Below are 23,263 nucleotides of genomic sequence, written 5' to 3'. Positions count from 1 at the left end.
AACCCTCCCCTAGAAAAAAGCATCCTACTATGAAAAAAAAAAACAAAGGAAAAGAAAAACAAACCTCTCTACAGTTCACGACCCCCGCAAACATTTAAGGCCCATGCGAATGTACACTATTTATATAGATGGAGCAGTTTACGCTCTGGCAGATGTACTTGTATAAGTACAAGAGGGAATAAAGCTATCTACACACAATCAGTAATTGGTATTGATAAGTAAATAAAGTAGGAAGGAAGACGAACCATGGACAGAAAAGAACTCTCCTGGCTGAAAAATATCCAAACCTGGACCGGTCTCCAAGACGAAAGAAGCCTTCTAAATGCTTTGAGAAATAGAGATCTTCAATTAATATGAAATGTTCTAAAATATATATTCACTTTATCACTTAAAATTGTGAAAATATTGTATAATCTCATATATCCGAACATCGGATGTGCAAATAAAGAAGAAGAAAGTATCATATTAAACTGCACTTAAACAAGTAAAAAAGTATCAGTCGACTTTGTCGACAGAGATATACCCTCAGCCTGTGTGGATTGAAATAACTTTTTTCCCAAAAAACATGTATTTAGGGGATTTTCAAAATTTTAGGCATATAACCCGACAAAAATATGGATGGGGTTAAAGCTCAAAGTTTGCGGGGTTATCGATAGATAGGTTTTTTTACCATACTAGCCTACGAAAAACATAACATTGCTGTAAACAGGGCCACTAGGAAAACCTTCGGTAAAAATGTCCAAAGGATCCTCGAACAGACCCTTAACCACACAAAAATGTTGAATATTTGTTTGGGTGGTACCCCAAGTATTGGACAGATAGGGCCCAAATTAAAACATAAACTAAGTTTCGACAATATTTAGAGATTCAAAGTTTGGACCAAATCGGTTGCTACGTCTATTAGATATCGCGCGTACCATTTTAGCGAATATTTTCGAACCTTTGGGGGGGAGCTACCGGAAGGAGTGGACCTATAAGCACCACCTTCGAATTTCATCTAATATTCGAAGAAATATTACGATATCTAAAGTATGGACGAACGCAGTATTCGGTTCGAGCTCTGCAGTCACTTACCCCTGAAAAAACCTTTACTGTCGTAATTGAGGTAGCGAATGCAAGTTGCTTCAACAAAAATCAAAGTGATTTGAGAGCAGGTCTTAAAGTGAATTTATCAAAAATTTGGTGTGGGAGGTACCCGAAGGAGTGGATAAATATAGTCCACATTCGAATCTGATCGTTTTCTCAAGAATTATGGACTTGCCCCTGAAAAAACTTTTACTGTCGTAACTGAGGCATCGAATGCAGATTGCTTCAACAAAAATCAAAGTGATTCGAGAGCAGGTCTTAAAGTGAATTAGTCCAAAATTTGTATGTGGGAGGTACTCGAAGGAGTGGACAAATATAGCCCATATTCGAACCTGATCTATATCTGGTAGATATATTAGGATGTGTAACGTATGGACCAATTCGATCACGCCCATCAAGAGTTATCGTGCGCACAATTTTTCCGGACATTTTTGAACTTTTGTCGGGGAGGTACCTGAAGGAGTGGACCGATATGGCTTATCTTCGAATTTAAACTAAGTTTGCACAAAATATTACGAAGGCCACATTTTGGACCAAATCGGTAGATCCGTCGGTTACTTCCTTCAAGAGGTATCGTGCGCACAAATTTTCCGATCCGGAAGGGTGGACCGATATAAGCCATCTTCGAACTTAAACTAAGTTTGGACAAAATATTACGAAAGCCAAATTTTGGACCGAATCAGTTTATCCGTTCGAGTGTTATCGTGCGCTCCAGCCAGCCTGACAGACAGGCTGACATGGCTAAATCAACTCCAAATTCTCTGAAACGGATTTCGTCCAAACATATTTGGGGTCTAAAACCATTATTTTGATGAGGCACATTTTGCCCTTATGAAAGTGTATATACATACCCTCGTTAGCATAAATGCTGAGGGTATAAAAACCAAGGAAAAGAAAAAAAACTCTAAAGTTCACGACCCCCGAAACGTTCTAAGGCCCATGATCTGCGAATCTGCACCTGGAATGTTCGCACTATTTATAGAGAATGTGCAGTTTATGATGTACTTGAAAAGTACAAGTATAAGTACAAGGTGGCGCAAAAGTAATCCTCCTATCAGAAAATGCTGTAAATTTTGCGATTGGCCCCTGATGTCAGTTCTGTTTTGACATTTGTGTAGAGAGCACATGCGAAATACACGTTAATAAACAATGTTACGCTACACTGCTCCAGAACGCGGAATATTGGTGACCATATATTTGATCAATTATCGGTCGGTTTTTATCAAAAATTATGAGTGATGAGGCACATTTCCTTCATAGCGGGTACCTAAATAAGCAAAATTTACGCTTCTGGGCACTGAAAATCCGCCTGTAACCCATGAATAGCCATCACACACGCTCAAAGTCACTGTATGGTGTGCTGTTTTCGCTGGAGGAGTCATCGGACCTTTTTTCTTCGAAGACGTCGCGGGTCAAACGGTTACTGTTTATCTGACAACGTATTCCTGACTTAATGTAAAACAATTAAAAGACCAAATAAAAATAATCCACAAGAAGAAGCAAAGTTTTTAATTTTTTTAATTACAGAAAAAAACATCGGAATTTTAATTTTGCGCAAACTTGTACAAGAGAGAATAAAGCTATCTACAATCGGAATTTGGTATTGAATAAGTTAAAAAAAAAGTATCAGGGATATACCCTCAGCCTGTGGTAATCTGAACTCTTTTTCCGCTTATATTTGCGACCTAAAATGCTTTTTGAATTTAAATTTTGTTTATTATATTCTAAATGACTTATTTTTTTTTTGTTCTCCAATAATAAAGATATAGATAAATAAAATGAAAAATAAAAAATAAATGTATAACTTTGTTTTCTTAAAAAAATTACCATTTAAAAAAAATGTACTGAGGGGGTGCTTTACTTTTGGTCGACACTCTACATACGTATATGCAAAATATTTTTATTTCCACGGAAAAAAATCGGGACTCAAAGGGTTAAAGAACTCGACAAGCTCTTTGTAAAAATAAACATCTAATTTTTGTTCTTTGCTACGGACTTTGATAAAATATTATTAACTTTATTTATGTACGTTCAAATTACGCTTCAATTTCCACTAATACTACCATATTTCGCATTTGTACATAAAATTGGTTTAAAATGTGTTGTCGCCATCTACATGTCGTATGTGAAATCGTAAGACTTTGTGTTAACATACAAATATTACTATAAGCAAATACAACTCTGTGTCTGTTGCTAAGAGGTTAACAATTTTGTGCTACTGTGCACTAGATGGCGCTGATCAGGAATAATCAATGTTAGGAGTTGCCACTGAGCATTTGTATTTACACGTTAGTTTTAAATTAAATATATATATAAAAAGGAGAATATTTACAAATTAGTTTATTATTTATTAATTAATATTAAAATATATTCTTCACTTAAAACCATAACCAACAATACAGCGAGACAGAGAATAAAACAGCATTTAGTAAAAGTTTTATTTATCTTTTATTTAATTTAAAATTATTTATTTGCTTTAGTTTTTTTCTTTTTCATTTTGGTTTATTTTTTATTTTTACACTTAATTTTATAAACCCCAGCCAAAAGCATTAAAAAATTTACAACTTAAAATGTACAGTAAAATAAAACATTAAAAATAATAATAAAACAAACAGTGAGCAACACTTTTTGGTGTTAATGTCAGTTAATTTTTGTTTTCATAAAAAAATGGTTAAATGCATAAAAATCAGTTTCATTTGTTCTCGAAGTTTTTTGTCTCTTTTTTGGTAAAATAATTTTTTTAGTTTTGATTTTTTCTTGTTTTGGTATGATTTTTTTAAATGTGCAAATATGTGAATGTGTTTATGTGTAATTTAAGGTATTTATACAGATGTGTTGGATGGGAGATAATACAGTCGATCCTGGTTATAATGTGTTTAAGATGGATACCAAATTTGAATCTTTTGCAATATGAATGTACATATGTTCCTTTTAAACAAATCCCAATTGGTATCTGTAAAGCTATGCAATTATAACCATGCTCGACTGTACCCAAATAAATTTGCATAAAAAGCCAATTAAAGCAAGTGTGTATGTGGAGATGTGGGTGTGTGCGTTGGTGGTTGTGTTGGTGTCATGAGTGGAAATAAGCACCTGATGCCTTGGCAGATCAAGATCAATTCCTCTCATATGCTGATGCTGTGCAATATAAAAAGCATTTACAAAGAAAGAACGGCTGTGCGATTCATTTTTATAAAAGCTGTAGCGGTTGTAGCAGAGTGATAGCTAGGTAGATACACTTCTCCATCCTCTTCTAAGACACTAGTGTCTTGAGGAGTTTCTATAAAAAGCAAAAAAGCATAGATTGATATCAATAATTATGTACAGGAAAAAATAGAGCGCTGGTATTTAAATTCCTTTTTAATTTCTCCTTCGCATTTGCGAGTTTGTTCTCCTTCACTTACCTTACAATCAATGGGAAAACATTATTATCTTCGGGCGCTCTGTAATCTCTGTAGTACAAAAGATAAGGATTCTTTTTGTTAACAAATAGAGGTGGCAAACCACCGCCAGTATTTGACACAATGGCAATGTCAGCACAGTTACGGAAGGTTTCTGGAAATTCACACAAAAATGTTTATTATTTGAATTAAAAAAATATTTTAGTCATTGTTTAAACTTTTGTAGTTTATTTTTTCTCTTACCAGCTTTACCACAACCCACTGCCTCAGTACCATTGGCACAAGTACCCCACATATTTGCCGTATAATATGTCCATTGCAAGACACATTGTGTACATGTGACATAGGGTGGCAAGCGCACCTGATAACGGAAAATTCCCTTCTTTTTCGATTCACGTGGAATTAAGAAACGATGTTCCCGACTAGAGTTGGAGATGTAGAGGGGATAACGATCAAAACATTCCTGTGTTGCTTCTTTGCGTGGATTATTATTAGGACACAAATACATTTCAAAGCGCCCATAATGATTTGCTGTTAGCTCAACTTCCACATCAATAACCTGTGGGAAGAAAGGGTGAATAAAACCAATTAATTTAGGTACCAGCTGAACGAGAATTAAAAAAAAATTAAAAGAGGGCATCATTTAATTCTGGCTTTTTCTTTTTATACCCTAAGCATGTATGCTAACGAGGGTATATACACTTTCATACGGGTAAAATATGCCACATCGTAATAATGATTTTAGACCTCAAAGCCTCCTCCACAAAAGTTCGAAAATGTCCGGAAAATTTGTGCCCACGATAACTCTTGAAGGGAGTAACCGATGAGTTTCCAATATGGATTCTATCGGTCTAATGCTGTCGATAACTCCCACACACAATTTCGGAAAAGTTCAGTTTAGGACCTGCTTTCCAATCGCTTTGGTTTTTGCTTCAACAACTTGCATTCTCTGTCCTCATTACGACGGTACACGTTTTATCAGGAGCAAGCCCATACTTCCTGAAAAAATAGCCCGAAAGGAGTAAAAATCCCCCTTGGTATTATGTGTAGTGGTTGGAGCGCACGGGTGACGTAGGGGATGGAAGGTACCAAGGAACGGTCCTGACCGGCTTTAACATGGCAAAGCCCAGGATTTATCTTGGCCCCTCTTTCATCTCAAGTGCACACAGACCTCCCCGTGGTGTCACCTGGGGAACTGCCTTTAACACCCGTTAAAGGTAGTGTTCTAACATGTGCCGCGCGTTAACCCATAAGAACGTTAAAAACTTAGGTTTGGACGTCGGGTTAGTAACCCTCCCCTAGAAAAAACAGCCTACTATGAAAAAACGAAAGAAAAGAAAAACAAACCCTCTAAAGTTGACAAACCCTAAACGTTTTAAGGACCATGATCTGCGAATCTGCACTTGGAATGTTCGCACTCTTTATAGAGAAGGTGCAGTTTACGCATTGGCCGATGTACTTGAAAAGTACAAGGCCGACATTACTGCCATACAGGAAATACGATGGAATGGGAAAGGCGTCACAACAATACCTAAAGGTGACACACTGTATTATAGCTGCCATGACATAAAGCATAAGTTTGGTTGTGGATTTGTAGTTGGTCGGAGTTTAAAACATCTGGTCTCCAGCTTCACCTCAGTGAATTAAAGACTCAACATCAGCTTTATTTGCACTCATGCTCCCACTGAAGACAAGGAAGAACAGACCAAAGATATATTTTACAAGCGCTTAGAAGAAACATATGACCGTTATCCTGCCCATGACATTAAAATTATTCTAGGCGATTTTAATGTCAAAATTGGAAACGAAAATATCTTTAGCCCAACAGTCGGAAAATTCAGTTTCCACAATGAAATATCTGACAATGGCATGAGGCTGATAGACTTCGCAGCGGCAAAAAACATGGTAGTTAGCAGCACCAGATTTAAACATCTCGACATCCATAAGGGCGCCTGGCTGTCTCCAGATCAGAAAACAAGAAATCAAATTGATCACGTTGTGATAGATGGAAGACATTCATCTAGCGTGTTGGAAGTGCGCTCGTTCCGAGGAGCAAACATAGACTTGGACCACTACCTAGTTGCAGCAAAGGTACGCACCCGGTTAAACGTAGCAAACAAAGTGCGAACAGACACAACACGGAAGTTGGACATTGGTAAGCTGCAATCACAACAGATAGTCACAGCATATTCCACTCAACTGGCGCAACTGCTTAATCAAAGCACTCCCCGCCCCGATAACATATCAGGCCAATGGCAAAACGTTGCCCACTCCATGCAAACATCCGCAAAATCAGTACTTGGATACTAGAGACCTCCACCAAGGAATCCATGGTATGGCCAGGAGTGTCGTGCTGCTACCGAAGACAAAAATGCGGCATATAGGGCTACTTTACAATCAGTAGCAACGCGTAGCGCACGAGAGGGGTATCGGGAGAAAAGGAGAGAGGAGAAACGGCAGTGTGAACAAATCGAGATGTATAGGAGACAGAATGAAGTACGAACATTCTACCAAAGAGTGAAACATCAAACTGATGGCTTTGCAACTGGCACATCCTCCTGTAGAGACCAGCAAGGTAATCTGATAACTGATACAGATTGTGTGTTAAGGATGTGGAAAGAGCATTTTTCCAAACTCTTGGTATCCAATAGTAGCGAAGTGGACGAAGATACCACAGATCCAATCCCGGAAGATGGAATTGAATGTATATCACCCGGCCAAGATGAGGTAAAGACAGCAATAAACCGGCTGAAGATATTTTCTTAGTTCGGTCTATGGAACAAATGTTCTGTAATGGGCCAGCTAAATAAGTAAGGTTGGAGCGCACGATAACTCTCGAACGGATCTGCCGATTGGTCCAAAATTTGCGATCGTAATATTTGGTCCGAAGATGAGCCATATCAGTCCATTCCTTTAGGTACTTCCCCCACAAAAGTTCAAAATATTTCACAAAAATAGTGCGCACGATAACTCACGAAGTCAGTAACCGATTTGGTCCATACTTTGCACATCGTAATATTTCTACGAGACATAGATCAGGTTCGAGTGTGGACTAAATATGTCAAATCACCCAAAGTTATCGGTTTGAGCGCCCCGGGTTTCATTTAAGAGAGCATCCGTTACGACAGCTCGGAAAAAGTATCACTAATTGGCAAGGAGAAAGTTATGGAGACTAAAGTTATCCATCCGGCACTACAGTTATCCGTACCTCTTTTATTGAACGGGACTTATTATCGACGCATAGACCGAACATGCCATTGATTCTTAGGCAGAAATCATTGGAGCAGGATGGTGATATGAGAGAGAGAGGTAATGACACAAACGCAAATTGTGAAGGTAGAGAAGGTGTCAAGACCATCCAATACCCCCTCTGACTCAAAAATGTATCCGAAGGTAACGGCACAGTTGTATCCTGTGAAATTTCGGAAGATGTTGAAATCATAAGTTTCCCCTTTCAAGGCAAGTCCCCTCGAACAACGGGGCTAGGACACAGTCTTGCAACGAATCCAAAAATGGGAAACACTTTGCCTTCTAGACTTTTATCAGAAATTAATTAAGCTAGAAAGCCATACTGCTTATTTACTGAGGTCTTTACACTAAATTCAGGATATGCTCATTGGTCCGCATTATCGCAAGAAAAAGGAAAGACGTAACAGTTGCGTTTTTGAGATGTAATATACACTTGTAACTGCCAAGAAAATATCTCCGTGGAAAAAGTGACAAAATTAAAATGGAAGTTATGCGCCGAGCCTTAGTTTTTCAATCCAGGCTCCACCAATAACAAAACTAACTTCAGTAATAATTGTATAATTGTTCCAAAAACATCCCAGAAGAAGGGACAAGGGATATTTCTCTCATATGAATGAGTGCATCCCGATTCATATTAGCTCAATGATATGGGACGTACTGTTTATCGCCGCAAACTGCGTGTCTTACGACAGCCCTTGTAGAGAAGTTTTGTATGGCTGTAATACTCTGGAAATGTCGTCAACATTGCACTATCGTTGAAAATTAGATGTTGCCTGGCCTGGGAATCGAACGGCAGGCAATCTGAGTGCAAAGCGGCTGTGAATACCACTGCATCACTGTGGCACCCGAACGACATCGATATTTGGATAAAAATTAACTTTGCTGATGAACAGGAGTGAGTTTGAAAATAAGCAAAGTCGGAAGTTCTTTTTTCATAGATCAGGGGCTCAATCCTGTTTCTATGAAAATGTGAAATAAAAACTTTTATAAAGGAAATAACTGTCAAATGAAAAAAAAATTATAAAGGAAATATTTTTCATTTCAAATTTTCATAGAACAAGAATCCAGCCCCAGGTTCGAATATGGACTTTGACGGTCCATTCCTTCGAGTATCTCACAAAATTTGATTTTCATTTTTTGGCAAAACTGCATGATTACGATTTGATTATCCGATTTGGTCGAAAAGTACACATCGTATATCTGCCAATCGCCTGCCTTAAAAGTTCAACATTTTCGCTTAAGAGCGGTTTAAGAGCCGTTCGAAGATCGTTTTGAATTGTTTATCGAAGGTAGTCTTTGTGGCCCTATTAAGAACGATATAATGGTCGTAAATTTCTGAAAGTAACTAAAATGTCTGGTGGGTACGATGACTATCGAAAGGAGTGACTATTATTAGTCCAAACTTAGAACATCAAATTCGTAGATGTACTATATCGGACAATCAATCAATCAATTCTGGGAAGCTAACAAGACGCAAGTAATCGGTCCAAATATGAAAGTTGAAAACAAGTAAAAAAGTATCAGTCGACTTTGCCGACAGATATATACCCTCAGCCAATGTGAAGTGAAACTTTCTCCTACGGACAGATCGAATGTATTTAAGGTCTCTTCAGAATTTTGTAGCCCTTTTTGGACATTTGAACTTGCCGACAAAAATGTGGATTAGGAATTAACTGCACTAAGACACAAATGTTGAACTTTTGTGGGGGAGGTACCCTTACGGAGGACAGATATGGCCCATTTTAGGAGTTAAACTAAATTTTGACAAAATATTAGGAGATCCAAAGTTTGGACCAAATTGGTTGTCCCATTCAAGTGATATCGTCCTAGCATTTTAGTGACATTTTCTAAATGTTGGGGAGAAGTACCGGAAGTTATGGACCGGTATTGCCCCATGAAACTAATATGACAAAGACCAAATGTTGGACCAAAACGGTCGAACAGTTCGAGAGTTATCGTGCTCTCCGACCGCCATATATGGTGACGTAAGGGTTTTTTACACCTTTCGGGCTGTTTCTCAAGAAATATGGACTTGCCCCTGAAGAAACTTTTACCGTCGTAATGGAGGTAGCGAATGCAAATCGCTTCAACAAAAATCAAAGTGATTCGAGAGCAGGTCTTAAAGTGAACATATCTGAAATTTTGGGTGAGAGGTACCAGGGGGAGTAGACAAATATAGTCCATATTCGAACCTGATCTATATCTGGTAGATATATTAGGATGTACAAAGTATGGATTACATCAGTCACTCCCTTCAAAAGTTATTGTGCACACAATTTTTCCGAACATTTTTGAACTTTTGTGGGGGATGTACCGGAAGGAGTGGACCGATATAGCCCATCTTCGAACTTAAACTAAGTTTGCGCAAAATATTACTAAGGCCAAATTTTGGACCGAATCGGCAGATCCTTCGAGAGTTATCTTTCGCTCCAACCACTACACACGGTGTCATAGGGGCTTTTTGTATCTTTCAGGATATTTTCGCAGGAAGTATGGACTTGCCTCTGATGAGACTTGTACCGCCGTATAGGGGGCAGTGAATACAAGTTATTGCAACAAAAATCAAAGCGATTCGAGAGCAGGTCCTAATCTGAACTTATCCGAAATTTTGTGTGGGAGGTACCCGAAGGAGTAGACCGATTAAGTCCAAATTGGAACATCATCTAAGTCTGGTAGAAATTTCACGATGTGCAAAGTATGGATCAAATCGGGTACTTCCTTCAAGAGTGATCGTGCGCACAAATTTTCCGAACATTTTCGAACTTTTGTGGGGGATGTACCGGAAGGAGTGGACCGATATAGCCCATCTTCGAACTTAAACTAAGTTTGCGCAAAATATTACGAAAAGAATCCGTTGATCCATTCGGAAGTTATCGTGCGCTCGAGCCAGCCAGACAGACAGACGGACGGACATTGCTAAATCAACTTCAAATTGTCTGAAACGGATATCGTCCAAACATACTTGGGGTCTAAAACCATTATTTCGATGAGGCACATTTTGCCCGTATGAAAGTGTATATACCCTCGTTGGCATAAATGCTGAGGGTATAAAAATATGGATCTCAGCACTTTGGCTACCGTGTGTATTTAATGGCTTGGAGTCCAACTATGATTGGACGATATCCGTTTCACACAATGTGGATTCAATATAGCAGTCCGTTTGCGGTGCGGACGATAACTCTCGAATATATCAACCTATATATGGTCAAACTTTGCACCTTATAATGTTTTGGCTAAACTTAGATCAATTGCGAAGACGGATCTTATATACTCCTTGGGATAAATCCCCATAAAAGTTCAAACGTTTTCCAGAAAATTGTCCTAAAAGTTCATTGATTGTCATTCAAAATTGATAGTGTGCACTCCCCTCAATACCAACATGAGCTGTGTCTGGTTACCCTAAAATTTGTAACAATTTGTACCAATTGTTGCTGGAAGTCGTCTGTTAACACAAAAAACCAGCAAAAGAGAGCGATTCGAGAGAGACATTTTGACAGTTCTTTCACTGAGAGCTTGCAAATTCTTCCTGGACAAATTTCTTCTAGCTAGCACTTGCAAGCTCCTCTTCTTCCTGAAAACAATCAATCAGCCGTTTTTAGTTTTTTGTTGATTTATGTTTGTGAACATTAAAAACAATTTTATTGTGGAAATAACATAGTCTAATTGTATTGTTTTATGGAGAACAAATTTGTAAAGTGGAAAAATACTTTTTTGTTTCATTTTCTTTTTTATTTGTAATAAAATACAACGTGTTGCTTCATTTGTTGGCGGACAAATTGTTCTGTTTTGGCAAGTCAGCTGATTGCTTGCTGGTTTTTGCTGGGAAGGTGTCTGTTTACTTTTTACAATTTTCTAGCAAAAGAGAATAAAAACCCCTTACTCTCTGAGAAAGTTCTTGCTGGATAATTCTTGCTGGGAAAGTAACCAGACAGACTTATGTTGTACCGACTATATAATATGCTATATACAATGGACGATTTTAGATTATATTCAAAATACTTCAATTGTAATTCGAGAATTGCATTGCATTCCACACGAAATTCAGATTACTGGATTTTTATTCGACATTTTCAATTCGTAATTCAAATTTCATTTGAAATTCGGATCGAGGCAATTATGTTTGCGATTGTGTTGACGCCCTACACTGAATTATGATGTCTAAAATTTATAAAATAAAATATAATCCCCACTATTTAGTAATAATTTTACTTACCTGACCAGCTGTATAATATCTCGAAATAATACCCTTGGCATATTCACCACCGGCTTCATGTGGACGTGGAGTTTTCAAATGATATGCATCACCGCATACACCACAACGACCTTGATTTTGTTCCCATTGAACCGCATAGCCACCACAAAACAGTTCATTATCATTGTAATTCACTGGATTTGGATAACCAAAACGCCACATGGCATTACGGGCGGGTGGATCCATCAAACGACCATGACCGGCGACAAGGGTGGCCAAAAAGAGATTACAACCTAAAATGGTCTAAAAGAAAGAAAGTAAAAAATCAGAATTATATTGAAAAATACTTATAAAAGAAATTATGCTTACCAAAGAGACTAGTATGGAGTAGGACATGTTGTTTGTTGCTTTAACTCTTCACAGGATGACAGTGATCTGAAATGAAATGGAAAGAAAAGAAAAAGGTGGAAAATGTTGTTAAATTAAACTGTTATATAACTGGTTTATGTGGTGGTCAGACAACAACAACATAAAATTGCAATGCGGTTTATGAAAATAAAAACATAATGTTAACAACCTCACAGTTAAGCCGGAAAGACAAACAAATTTCCAAGGTGGGTAGGTGTAAAAAGTTGAGGAAATGTGATCTTTAGTCACAGAGGACTATTCTCTTTTAATCCCTTATTCTTGTTATCTCTCATAGAAGCAGTAATGGAGGACCCACATGCAGATAAGATATATTGTAGGAGCAAGCATATTCTAATAACAACATATAGGGTATTTTAAAAATCAGAAGATATGTATTGCTGATTCAACCATATATTTTGTGTCCGTCACATAAAACAAAAAATATTGTTGAATCAACAAAATATACGGTTAAATCAATATTTTAAGACAGTGATGGCCAAAATCACACATTTGCAGATTATAACTTGCACTAGTGTGAGTGGGAACGTAAACAATGCCTTAACCGAACGAATGTGTTTACAGTGTACGTGTGTGTCGTATGCCCGCGGGCATAGGAAAGTTGTTGTTGGTGGCCATCACTGTTTTAAGATTTTTAAAATACCCTATGATCGCTCCTACAATATATTATGGTCAAAGAGAACATATATTGAGAGCCATATAATTTTGCAACCATATAACATTCTACAACATTGGTAGTTTACAATATGTATTTCTATATAATTACTTACTCTCTTAAATTATTATATTTCCAGTGACAATATTCAACTTTCAGATTTTATCATAAGAATTGAGTGTAAAGTCCATTATAGCTTAACAAAATTACCTCGTTTACCACGACAATGAAGTGCAAGGTCGTGTATTGACCGATAAACAACATAAACAATTTACACCCCTGCGGAAAGGATTTCAATTCCATGGGACAGCGGCAAAATAAACAATCGAACCCAATAAACTAAAACGAATTTACCATATATTTAAAGATTATTAAATATAACGTCACAGCGCGTTGACACATTAAAATATGTACATATTAAATAAAGCACAAAAGTGTTTAACAAAACCAAATAACAACAACAATACCAATATTAAAAAAAACAATAACAACCATTAATAATGTGAACTAAAATATTCACATTAACATTGCAGAGCAAAGCGAACATCAATGTTAACATCAACATCATCACACCATCATCAGAAGCATAACTTAACACGCTTGTCTGTGACGACCGACTTAGGTTAGTTGGCTTGGGCTGGCTGTCTGACTGACTGTCTCCATGGTTGACAGGCATATTTGGATGCCAGCCAAATTCAATGGATTTAATCAGGTTTCAGTTAAAATTAATCTCATAGCCTGTGCCGTTTTTAGCTACTACCATGGTTGTGGGTTGTACGATAGTGCCAGAAATGAAGTTGACTGACAACGAAGATGCAACAAATGTCATTTTCAATTTAGGGTAAAACAAAAGGTTTGTCATTGCCTATTATAGCAAAATTGACTGAAATGAATTTAGGTGGAAGCAATATGAACTGCTTTGGAAACTAATTTAAGGTGCAATGGGTGTATAAAACATAAAATATAAATTATTAAATATAACATTAAAGCAGTGCGTTAGCGGAGCTGTTATGGCTTCATACGAAATAACAACACGATTGACTTGAAAGAAATACTTTTAGTCTTGTTTAGGTATTATTTCCAATTTAATAGGCCATTTAGATATGACCTTATTAGCCAGATTTAGCGCATTATCAGGATTTTTTTTGCTAAATATGGCGATAATCTGCCAGATTTCTCATACATAAATAAATCCTCGTATTGAGTGGATTTGTTTTAAATCCGGCATAAATCCTCGTATACAACTGTGTTTTTTGCAACATGTTGCTAGAAAATACTAAAAGGCGAAAAAATTAAATTTGCTTTGATATACACAGTTGATTTTAATCAACCAAGGCTTATATTTACGATGTCTAAACGATAAAATAATTCATTATTTGCTCATTAATTAGCATTAGTAGCATAATGCGCTATTGAGAAACTAAACAATAAACTTGTAATTTGCCGTATGTTTTTTGAGACGGATTCAATATACAATAACTTCTTTTGACGCTTCAAATTCGATCAGATGGGCTGATGCATCTTCCTTGGTAATTGTGCCATGAACAAACATCAGGTGGCTGCCATTTAAATCCTCCAAAGGTATATCTAAATTCAATGAGATTTGTACTGGATTTATTAAATGCAGTTGAGGATTTATGGCTAGTCCAAATGAATTAAAAGAATCTGTATCCATCAACTTTGGGTGACGTAGGGGATGGAAGATACCAATGAACGGTCCTGACCGGCTTTAACATGGCAAATCCCAGGATTTATCTTGGTCTCTCTTTCATCTCAAGTGGACACTGAACTCCCCGTGGTGTCACCTGGGAAACTGCCTTTAACACCGCGCGTGCCGCGCGTTCTCCCATAAGAACGTTAAAAACTTGGGTTTGGGCGTCGGGTTGGTAACCCTCCCATAGAAAAAACAGCCTATTATGAAAAAAACGAAAGAAAAGAAAAACAAACTCCTCTAAAGTAGACGAACCCCGCAAACGTTTTAAGGACCATGATCTGCGAGTCTGCACCTGGAATGTTCGCACTCTTTATAGAGAAGGTGCTGTTTACGCATTGACAGATGCACTTGAAAAGTACAAGGCCGATATTACTGCCATATAGGAAATACGTTGGAACGGGAAAGGCGTCACAACAACACCTAAAGGTGACGCACTGTATTATAGCTGCCATGACACAACGCATGAGTTTGGTTGCGGATTTGTAGTTGGTCGGAGGTTAAAACATCTGGTCTCCAGCTTCTCCCCAGTGAATGAAAGACTTGCTACAATTCGATTAAAAGCAAAATTCTTCAACATCAGCTTTACCTGCGCTCATGCTCCCACTGAAGACAAGGACGAACAGACCAAAGATATATATTACTTAGAAGAAACTTATGACCGTTGCCCTGCCCATGACATTGAAATTATTCTAGGCGATTTTAATGCCAAAATTGGAAAGGAGTATATATTTGGCCCAACAGTCGGGAATTTCAGTCTCCACAGTGAAACATCTGACAATGGTATGAGGCTGATAGACTTTGCAGGTGCAAAAAACATGGTAGTTAGCAGTACCAGATTTAACCATCTCGATATTCATAAGGGCACCTGGCTGTCGCCAGATCAAAGAACAACGAGACTCGAACCACTATCTTGTTGCAGCAAAGGTACGTACCAGATTAAGCGTAGCAAGCAAAGTGCGAACAGACACAACACGGAAGTTGGACATCGGTAAGCTGCAATCACAACAGATAGCCACAGCATATTCCACTCAACTGGACCAACTGCTTAATCAGAGCACGCCTCGTCCCGATAACATATCAGGACAATGACAAAACATTGCCCACTCCATGCAAACAGCCGCAAAATCAGTACTTGGATACCAGATACCTCCACCAAGGAATCCATGGTATGACCAGGAGTGTCGTGCTGCTACCGAAGAGAAAAATGCGGCATATAGGGCTACTTTACAATTAGTAGCAAGGTGTAGCGCACAAGAAAGGTATCGGGAGAAAAGGAGAGAGGAGAAACGTCTTTTCCGCAGAAAAAGAGAGAGATGGAAAAGCGGGAGTGTGAACAAATCGAGATGTACAGGAGACAGAATGAAGTCCGAAAATTCTACCAAAGAGTGAAACTGATGGCTTTGGAACTGGCACATTCTCCTGTAGAGACCAGCAAGGTAATGTGGTAACTGATACAGATAGTGTGCTAAGGATATGGAAAAGCATTTTTCCAAACTGTTGGTATCCAATAGTAGCGAAGTCGACGAAGATACCACAGATCCAATCCCAGAAGATGGTATTGAATGTATATCACCCGGCCAAGATGAGGTAAAGACAGCAATAAATCGGCTGAAGAATAATAAGGCAGCCGGAGCTGCTGGCCTACCAGCCGAGCTGTTTAAAACGACACGCTGATAAGGTGTATGCATCAGCTAGTTAGCTCCATCTGGCAGGAAGAAAGCGTACCCGACGATTGGAATCTGACCATCTTGTGTCCCGTCCATAAGAAAGGAGATAAGACTTTATGTTCCAACTATAGGGGCATATGTCTTCTCCTTATCGCCTACAAGATAGTGTCAGGGATATTGTGCGAACGACTAAAGCCCATGGTCAACGAAATAATTGGACCATACCAATGCGGCTTTAGACCTGGCAAGTCCACCATTGACCAGATATTTACCCTGCGGAAAATCCTGGAGAAGACCCAGAGATGCAGATCGACACCTACCACCTTTTTGTCGATTATAAAGCAGCCTTAGACTGCCCGCTAGGTTCAAAGGTATTCCAAGCCATGTCTGAATTTTATATCCCCGCAAAGCTCATTCGGCTTTGTAAAATGACTCTAACTGACACAAGATCTTCAGTTAAAATAGGAAAGAACCTCTCCGAAGAGTTTTGTACCAAAAGAGGTTTCAGGCAAGGAGACAGCCTTTCGTGTGATCTTTTCAACATCCTGCTAGAAAAGGTTATACGAGAGGCAAACGTCAAAAGAAGTGGCACAATCTACACCAATAGCCACATGTTACTTGCTTATGCTGATGTAATAGACATCATGGGACGATCAGTAAAAGAAGTAACCGATACCTTTATGAAGGTCGAAGGAGAATCTGCTAAAGTGGGTCTGGCGGTAAACGGCGAGAAGACCAAGCTGAAGGTGTCGACGCGCTATGCGTCCATTGAGATCGGACCAACTGTTGAAGTTGGTTCCTATAATTTTGAGGTAGAAAAAGACTTTGTCTACCTCGGCACCTCCGTAAACACAACAAACAACATCAGTTGTGAAATAAAAAGAAGAATTATATTGGCCAACAGATGCTACTTTGGCTTAAGTAAGCACTTCAAAAACAAAGCCACAACTCGTCAAACAAAAATAACGCTTTACAAAACACTGATACTACCCGTGCTGATGTATGGTTCCGAAGCCTGGGTACTTGCTCAAGCAGAGAAGGCAGTGCTTGGAGTGTTTGAGAGAAAAATTCTTCGAAAGATCTACGGACCAATCTTCGTTGACGGTGAATATCGACGTCGTATGAACCACGAGCTGTATCTGCTATACAACGACATCAGTATAGATAAACGTATCGAGATGTAACGATTCCGTTGGCTAGGCCATATCATAAGAATGAACGATGATGAACCCGCTAAAAAGGCGTATAAATTCGGGCCGCATTGCGGAGCACGCAGAATTGGCAGACCAAAGAATAGATGGCTCAAACAAGTGGATGAAGAGATGACAAGGCGCTGCATTCCAGAAAGCGAAGCACTAAACAGAGAGAATTGGAGATCTTTTTTAGTTCGGTCTATGGAACAAATGTTCTCCAATGGGCCAGCTGAGTAAGTAAGTAACTAATTATATCGCTTTAGGATAAATACAGGGGACATGGACGATAATAAATCCTAAACAGCATTAATGGGCGAAGAATGCGACAAAGTCCGTAATAAAAAAGGAAGGTTACAGACAAAATCTGTTGATAAATTTAAAATCCTCCCCGTTATGTCATTGGCCCGAGAAGTGAGGTAGAAAATACCTATTTTTGAATTGTCATGCATAAAGTCCATGAAAAGTTGTCATTGAACTCATTACGACTGGCCAGCAACGCGGACCGGAGTCTGCTAGTATGAAAAATAAGTTATTAAATATAAAATACAAGTTATTAAATATAAAATATGAAAAATAAAATATAAACTGTAAAATGTAAAATATAAAATGTAAAATAAAAAATAAAAAATATAAAAAAATATACATATATCAATTTTTGAAAACATGTGGTTGCTTTTCTCATTCTTTTTGCTCTAAAGGTGAGAAGGAACTTGTTACAAAACTAAATGTGAAATATGAATGTAATCGTTGTTATACAAGTTTGTATATCCCATTTACCACACAATTACGTTTCCGAAACGTGAGCATTCATTTAAATCATCTTCAATGCCGGTCATAGTAAGCATGATCCTCGCGTTTGGCATGCGACACTGAAAGCTTGTTAAGATAAATATACTAAAAAAATAACTGGGCCTGCTTCTTCACAAGCCGGTTTTCGAGACGATGCTTCCTTCTTAAATGATAGGTTATGAAGTAGTTTACGAAGAACTAGATCATATATCATACTTTGTTTCCAAAAAGATTGTTTTTATCAAAACCGATTTCATATCTTGCCTTAACAAAATTGTATCTGTAACTCCTACCGAAATCCATGGGTATTACGTTGTAGCATTTTTTACAAGAAATTGTTTCACGAATATATTGTTTTTGTTTCGTGGTTCCCATTACCTTGATAAAGGATGGATTGCTAAAACGAGTTGTGTGGAAAACGGCTACCAACGTAATTATGTTTTTTTTTTGTTATTTTTATTGATTTTTGTTGTTATTGTCACTTCTTGTTTATTACAACCATCCAGTTTTTCTTCTTCATTTGTTTTGAATAACATTTACATGGTGTAAACAAAAAGGACAATGAACTGTTTTATTTTGTTTTTGTTTTGCAATTATAAAGCGGGGAAAAGAAATCAAAGATAAATCGCCTTACAAACGTTTGTTAATCGTAAATTTGTTTCAATAAGAAAAACATTTATTATTAGCAAATTAACATTTAAAATTTAAGTTTATGATATTTTTATATCAATCAGATAATATGTTATTGTCATGTTGAAAGTGTATATTATTTAAAAACAACAGTACGGGAGAAGTTACTAGGTCTGTACGAAAACCCAACAGTTTTTACAAATTTATACAAACTTTTACAAAATTCCGTTCGATAACAAACTTGTAAAGTAAAAGAGAGCTAATTTGAAGAGAATTGTGAGAGAATTTTGGAGAGTTTTGTAACTGAGAACTTACAAGTTTTGCAAGCAAAATTTTCGTGTAAGAATTTGCAAGTTTGATCAGCTGATTAAAATTCGAATATATTGTGGCGGACTTTGCAGTTCTTTGCAAAAACATAAACAAACATTTGTTTGTTAAAATAATTACAAGATAAAAAAGAGAAGATATAACTAAATAAATTATTATTTTCTAAGGTATCAAATTCCAGCAAAAGCGGCGCATCCATGGTGTAGGAGGAACCCTATGTGGACTGCCAGTCGTTAATTTATGATATGGAAAGATAATTATTTTTGTAGCAATGGATAATCAAATGATTTTCGTAAACAACCTTCGATTGTTATACCCTCAACCTTTAGGCTAGAAAGGGTATATACACTTTGATACGACCAAAAATATGTCTCATCGAAAGAACGGTTTTAGGCCCCAAGTATGTTTGGACGAAATTCGTTTCAGACAATTTGGAGTCGATTTAGCCATGTCCGTCTGTCTGGCTGGCTGGTGCGCACGAGAGTTAGAACGGATCAACTAATTCGAACCAAATTTTAGGTATCGTAATATTTTGTCCAAACATAGTTTAAGTTCGAAGATGGGCCTTATCGGTCCACTCCTTCGGGTACCTTCCCCACAAAAGTTCAAAATTTGTCTGTAAAATGGTGTAAACGATAACTCTCGAAGGGAGCAATCGATTTGGTCCAAAATTTGCACATCGTATTATTCCTTCCAAATATAGATTGGGTTCGAATATGGACTATATTGGTCCACACCTTCGGGTACCTCCCACACTAAATTCGGATAATGTGAAATTTAACAGCTCATCTCGGATCGTTTTGAAATTTGTTTCAGTAAATTGTCCATGCGGTTCTCTTTACGACGGTACAATTTTTCTTACGCAAGCCCATACTTCCTGAGATATTGGGCAAAATGTTCCAAGAAACCCTGACGGCACCACCCTAAATGGCTAATCCGCAAGATAATTCTTGCAGGGTTTTTCCGATTGATGTAGACTTTGCACATCATATTATTTCATCCAGTCATGTATCAGGTTGGAATATGGGCTATGGTCCACTCCTTCGGGTCAGCGTACGTAAAAATACTTTAAATAACATTTCCAATTGTTTCGTATTTTCCCTAGGAACAATACAAAACGAAACATAACCCACGATGGCGGAGTTCGCTGTTTAGTTTCGTTTTGTTTACATTCGTGAGTGCGAACAAAACGAAAAGTACTCAACTCCGCAAGAGGAGATAGAACATTGGTGTCCAAAATAAATGAAAGAGAATTGATGGGAGAGTTGTGTCCTTTTGTTAAACAACGGCTGACATGGCTCTCATTTGAATTCACTATTCTCTGTTGTTACGACTACGTGCAGGCGTTGACATCAATGAGAATAAATCAGGTATCGGCACTAATAAAAACGCATTGTTTGCGGCCTCACGCATACGCTCTCTCTACAAACATCGTGTGCGTTAATGCATTGCTAAAATTAAAAATCACTAAAACAAGCGACAGCAGAACCTTCTTCATTGACTTCTGAACGAAAAGTGAGTGGTGGTTGTTCTGTAGTTATTGTCATCAAGGGCACGTGTGCCCCTTTTTGTCGGATGCTGGAATAAATAGTACTAAACCAGTGTTCACCAGCAACAACAAATTCAACCGCTGCGTTTGTGTTGGGCACACACACGAGATTATCTATCCCTCTCTAGATAAACATCGTGTGCGTTAATTCATTGCTAAAACCAGAGTGAGGCAGAGAAATTTTTTGGATCTCCCTTTTTCTCTCAATGAGCGTAAATTTGTTGATGCTCAAAACGTGTTAGCATCTACACCATGGGTGCTCAGAATAGTTCGTGTATTATTGTGGTAACACACTCTCCCCATTACTAAGCAATGGCAAATGAGAAATAAAGAGAGAATACGTGTGGTTTGTTTTTACGCTACCGTAAGGAAGTGATCACCATTGATCTACACAGGCTGTGAGCGATAACCAATTTACGCTCACTTAGAGCACATGGTCTCTCTTGTGAGTCACAATGTCTTCCACCGGCTAAAACAAAGAAGATGATCGGTAGTGAGAGTAACGTTCAAACTCACCACAATTGAGATTGGGTGTGTTCACACAGACACGGCTCGCGAGCCCAGTGGTGATTAACACTGGTTTATAAGTTTAAGCCATCATATGTGTGTGTGTGCCTGAGTGTGTCATTGACCATAACCATTGGTGTCCAAAATAAATGAAAGAGAATTGATGGGAGAGTTATGTCCTTTTGTTAAACAACGGCTGACATGGCTCTCATTTGAATTCACTATTCTCTGTTGTTACGACAACGTGCAGGCGTTGACATCAATGACCATAACGCACGGCAAACCTTTGCCAAAAATTCTTTTTGTTTCGGTGGTGAATGAATCAACTCGGCAAAGCATAGCCGAAGTTACGTTTCAGGAATCGTACGGTTTCCATATTTTTACATTGAAAAGTTTGTGGGTTTGTTTTGGTTATGAGAATGAAACGATTCAGAGAAGCTGAAAAGTTGTTGGCTTTGTGTGATTGGTACGGGAATCGTTTTGTTTGTTTTCGTTCATTGCTTCGGGTACCTCCCACACAAAATTCGAATAAAGTGAAGTTTAAGAGCTCCTCTCGCATCTTTAGATTATTTTTTCAGTAGGTTGTTTTAGCGGCCTCATTTAAAACGGTACAATTTTTTTCCGGAATAAGTCAATACTTCCTGAGATAGTGGTCAAAGCTCCAAAACCCTTAAAACTTTTTTACTTTAAAACTTATTTATAAAAATTTTCCAAACTTAGCAACTTTAAAGCAAACTCATGATACAAAATATATATATTTTATAATTATTGTGTTTGGTTTTGTTTTTTATTTTTCTTTTTTGGGTCGGTGGCTGAGGGTATATCTCTGTCAGCATAGCTGACTGATACTTTCTTACTTGTTAAATTAAATCTTATCCGCCAAACTTGTTGTTTGTCAAATCAGCTGACTTTTTGCAAGTTTTTGCAAATTGTTGTTCGATAACATTCTGCAAATTTTTAGCTTCGAGAGAGTAAAATTAGTGGGGAGAAGTTATTGAGAACTTGCTGAGTACTTGCAAGTACTTTTTACTTGCGAAGTTATCGTACAGACCTACTGTTCAGAGAAGTGCGCAAGTAGCTGATTTTGACACTCATAAGCCACATGCTGAAAAACAAGCGTATGTACGGCTTGCTACTCTAAAAAATAAATGCAAGTGTTGCTTGCCATTCTCAAAATATGTACGAGTGTGGCTAGCCACTCAAAAAATAAGTTGTTTAAAAATGGATATTTTTTGACACTTGCGTATGCTTTGCCAAGTAGTTTTAAATACGCAATAACAATTTCTGTCTTACTTTTTTGCTCATTGCACATCAAGTATTGTTTTCAACCCTTGTAATTCAACCGATTGTCTCGTGCTCTCCGAGAGAATGAGAGCTAAGATCACTGATTTTCAAAAGTTAAAAGAACATGCACACACATAACATTCCAAGCAAATAAAAAAAGCATACACAAACGAAACAACAACAAATAAAATTACAATTTTTTTATTTTTTGTAGTGTTGTGTGTGTGCTTCCACTTGATAAGTCACTTGGCAAACTATCTACGATTGCGAGTTTTGTAACAGTGCAAAATATGATGAATACTTGTTTTACTTATTACGCACAAGCAACGGTCTTGATGCGTCGCAAGTATTTTTGGTGGTGCACGGTGGTCGAAAGCACTGATCTAGCGGCGCGAAATTAATAACTTGCAAACGAATAAAGATACGTCACTGAAATTTTGCACAAACTCAGTTTGTACCTGTGGGTAATAATGGGCCAAATATGAACAATATCGGTTAATGTTTTGGTATAGCCCCCATATAACGGTACCTTCCGATTTTCGGTATATTGAGGATTTAAGCCACAATTTCGTAGCAAATTAGCTGTAATTTGGT

At 37.7% G+C, this 23,263-nt stretch overlaps 1 protein-coding gene across 2 annotated transcripts in view; it reads right to left on the bottom strand.

The window, feature by feature from the left end:
• LOC141398716 (uncharacterized) overlaps positions 1-23,263 on the bottom strand; it is a 96,079-nt gene that overhangs the window by 9,374 nt on the left and 63,442 nt on the right. Inside the window, exons 3-7 of one of the 2 annotated variants that reach the window (XM_073976305.1) lie at positions 12,298-12,363; positions 11,950-12,231; positions 4,731-5,046; positions 4,491-4,641; positions 3,567-4,366 (exon numbers count right to left, since the gene is read on the bottom strand). In XM_073976305.1, coding sequence (XP_073832406.1) covers positions 4,348-4,366; positions 4,491-4,641; positions 4,731-5,046; positions 11,950-12,231; positions 12,298-12,324 — 795 coding nt within the window. In that variant the 5' untranslated portion in view covers positions 12,325-12,363 and the 3' untranslated portion in view covers positions 3,567-4,347. Of the gene's footprint in view, positions 1-3,566; positions 4,367-4,490; positions 4,642-4,730; positions 5,047-11,949; positions 12,232-12,297; positions 12,364-23,263 lie in introns of those variants that run through there. The other variant, XM_073976306.1, reaches the window with a different exon arrangement.

Source organism: Musca autumnalis, unplaced genomic scaffold (genome assembly GCF_047663935.1).
Source record: "Musca autumnalis isolate F117 unplaced genomic scaffold, ASM4766393v1 scaffold_3, whole genome shotgun sequence".
In the NCBI taxonomy this organism is placed as follows: Eukaryota; Metazoa; Arthropoda; class Insecta; order Diptera; family Muscidae; genus Musca; species Musca autumnalis.
Note: the sequence above shows the minus strand (reverse complement) of the source record. Positions and strands in the feature narration are given on the sequence as shown.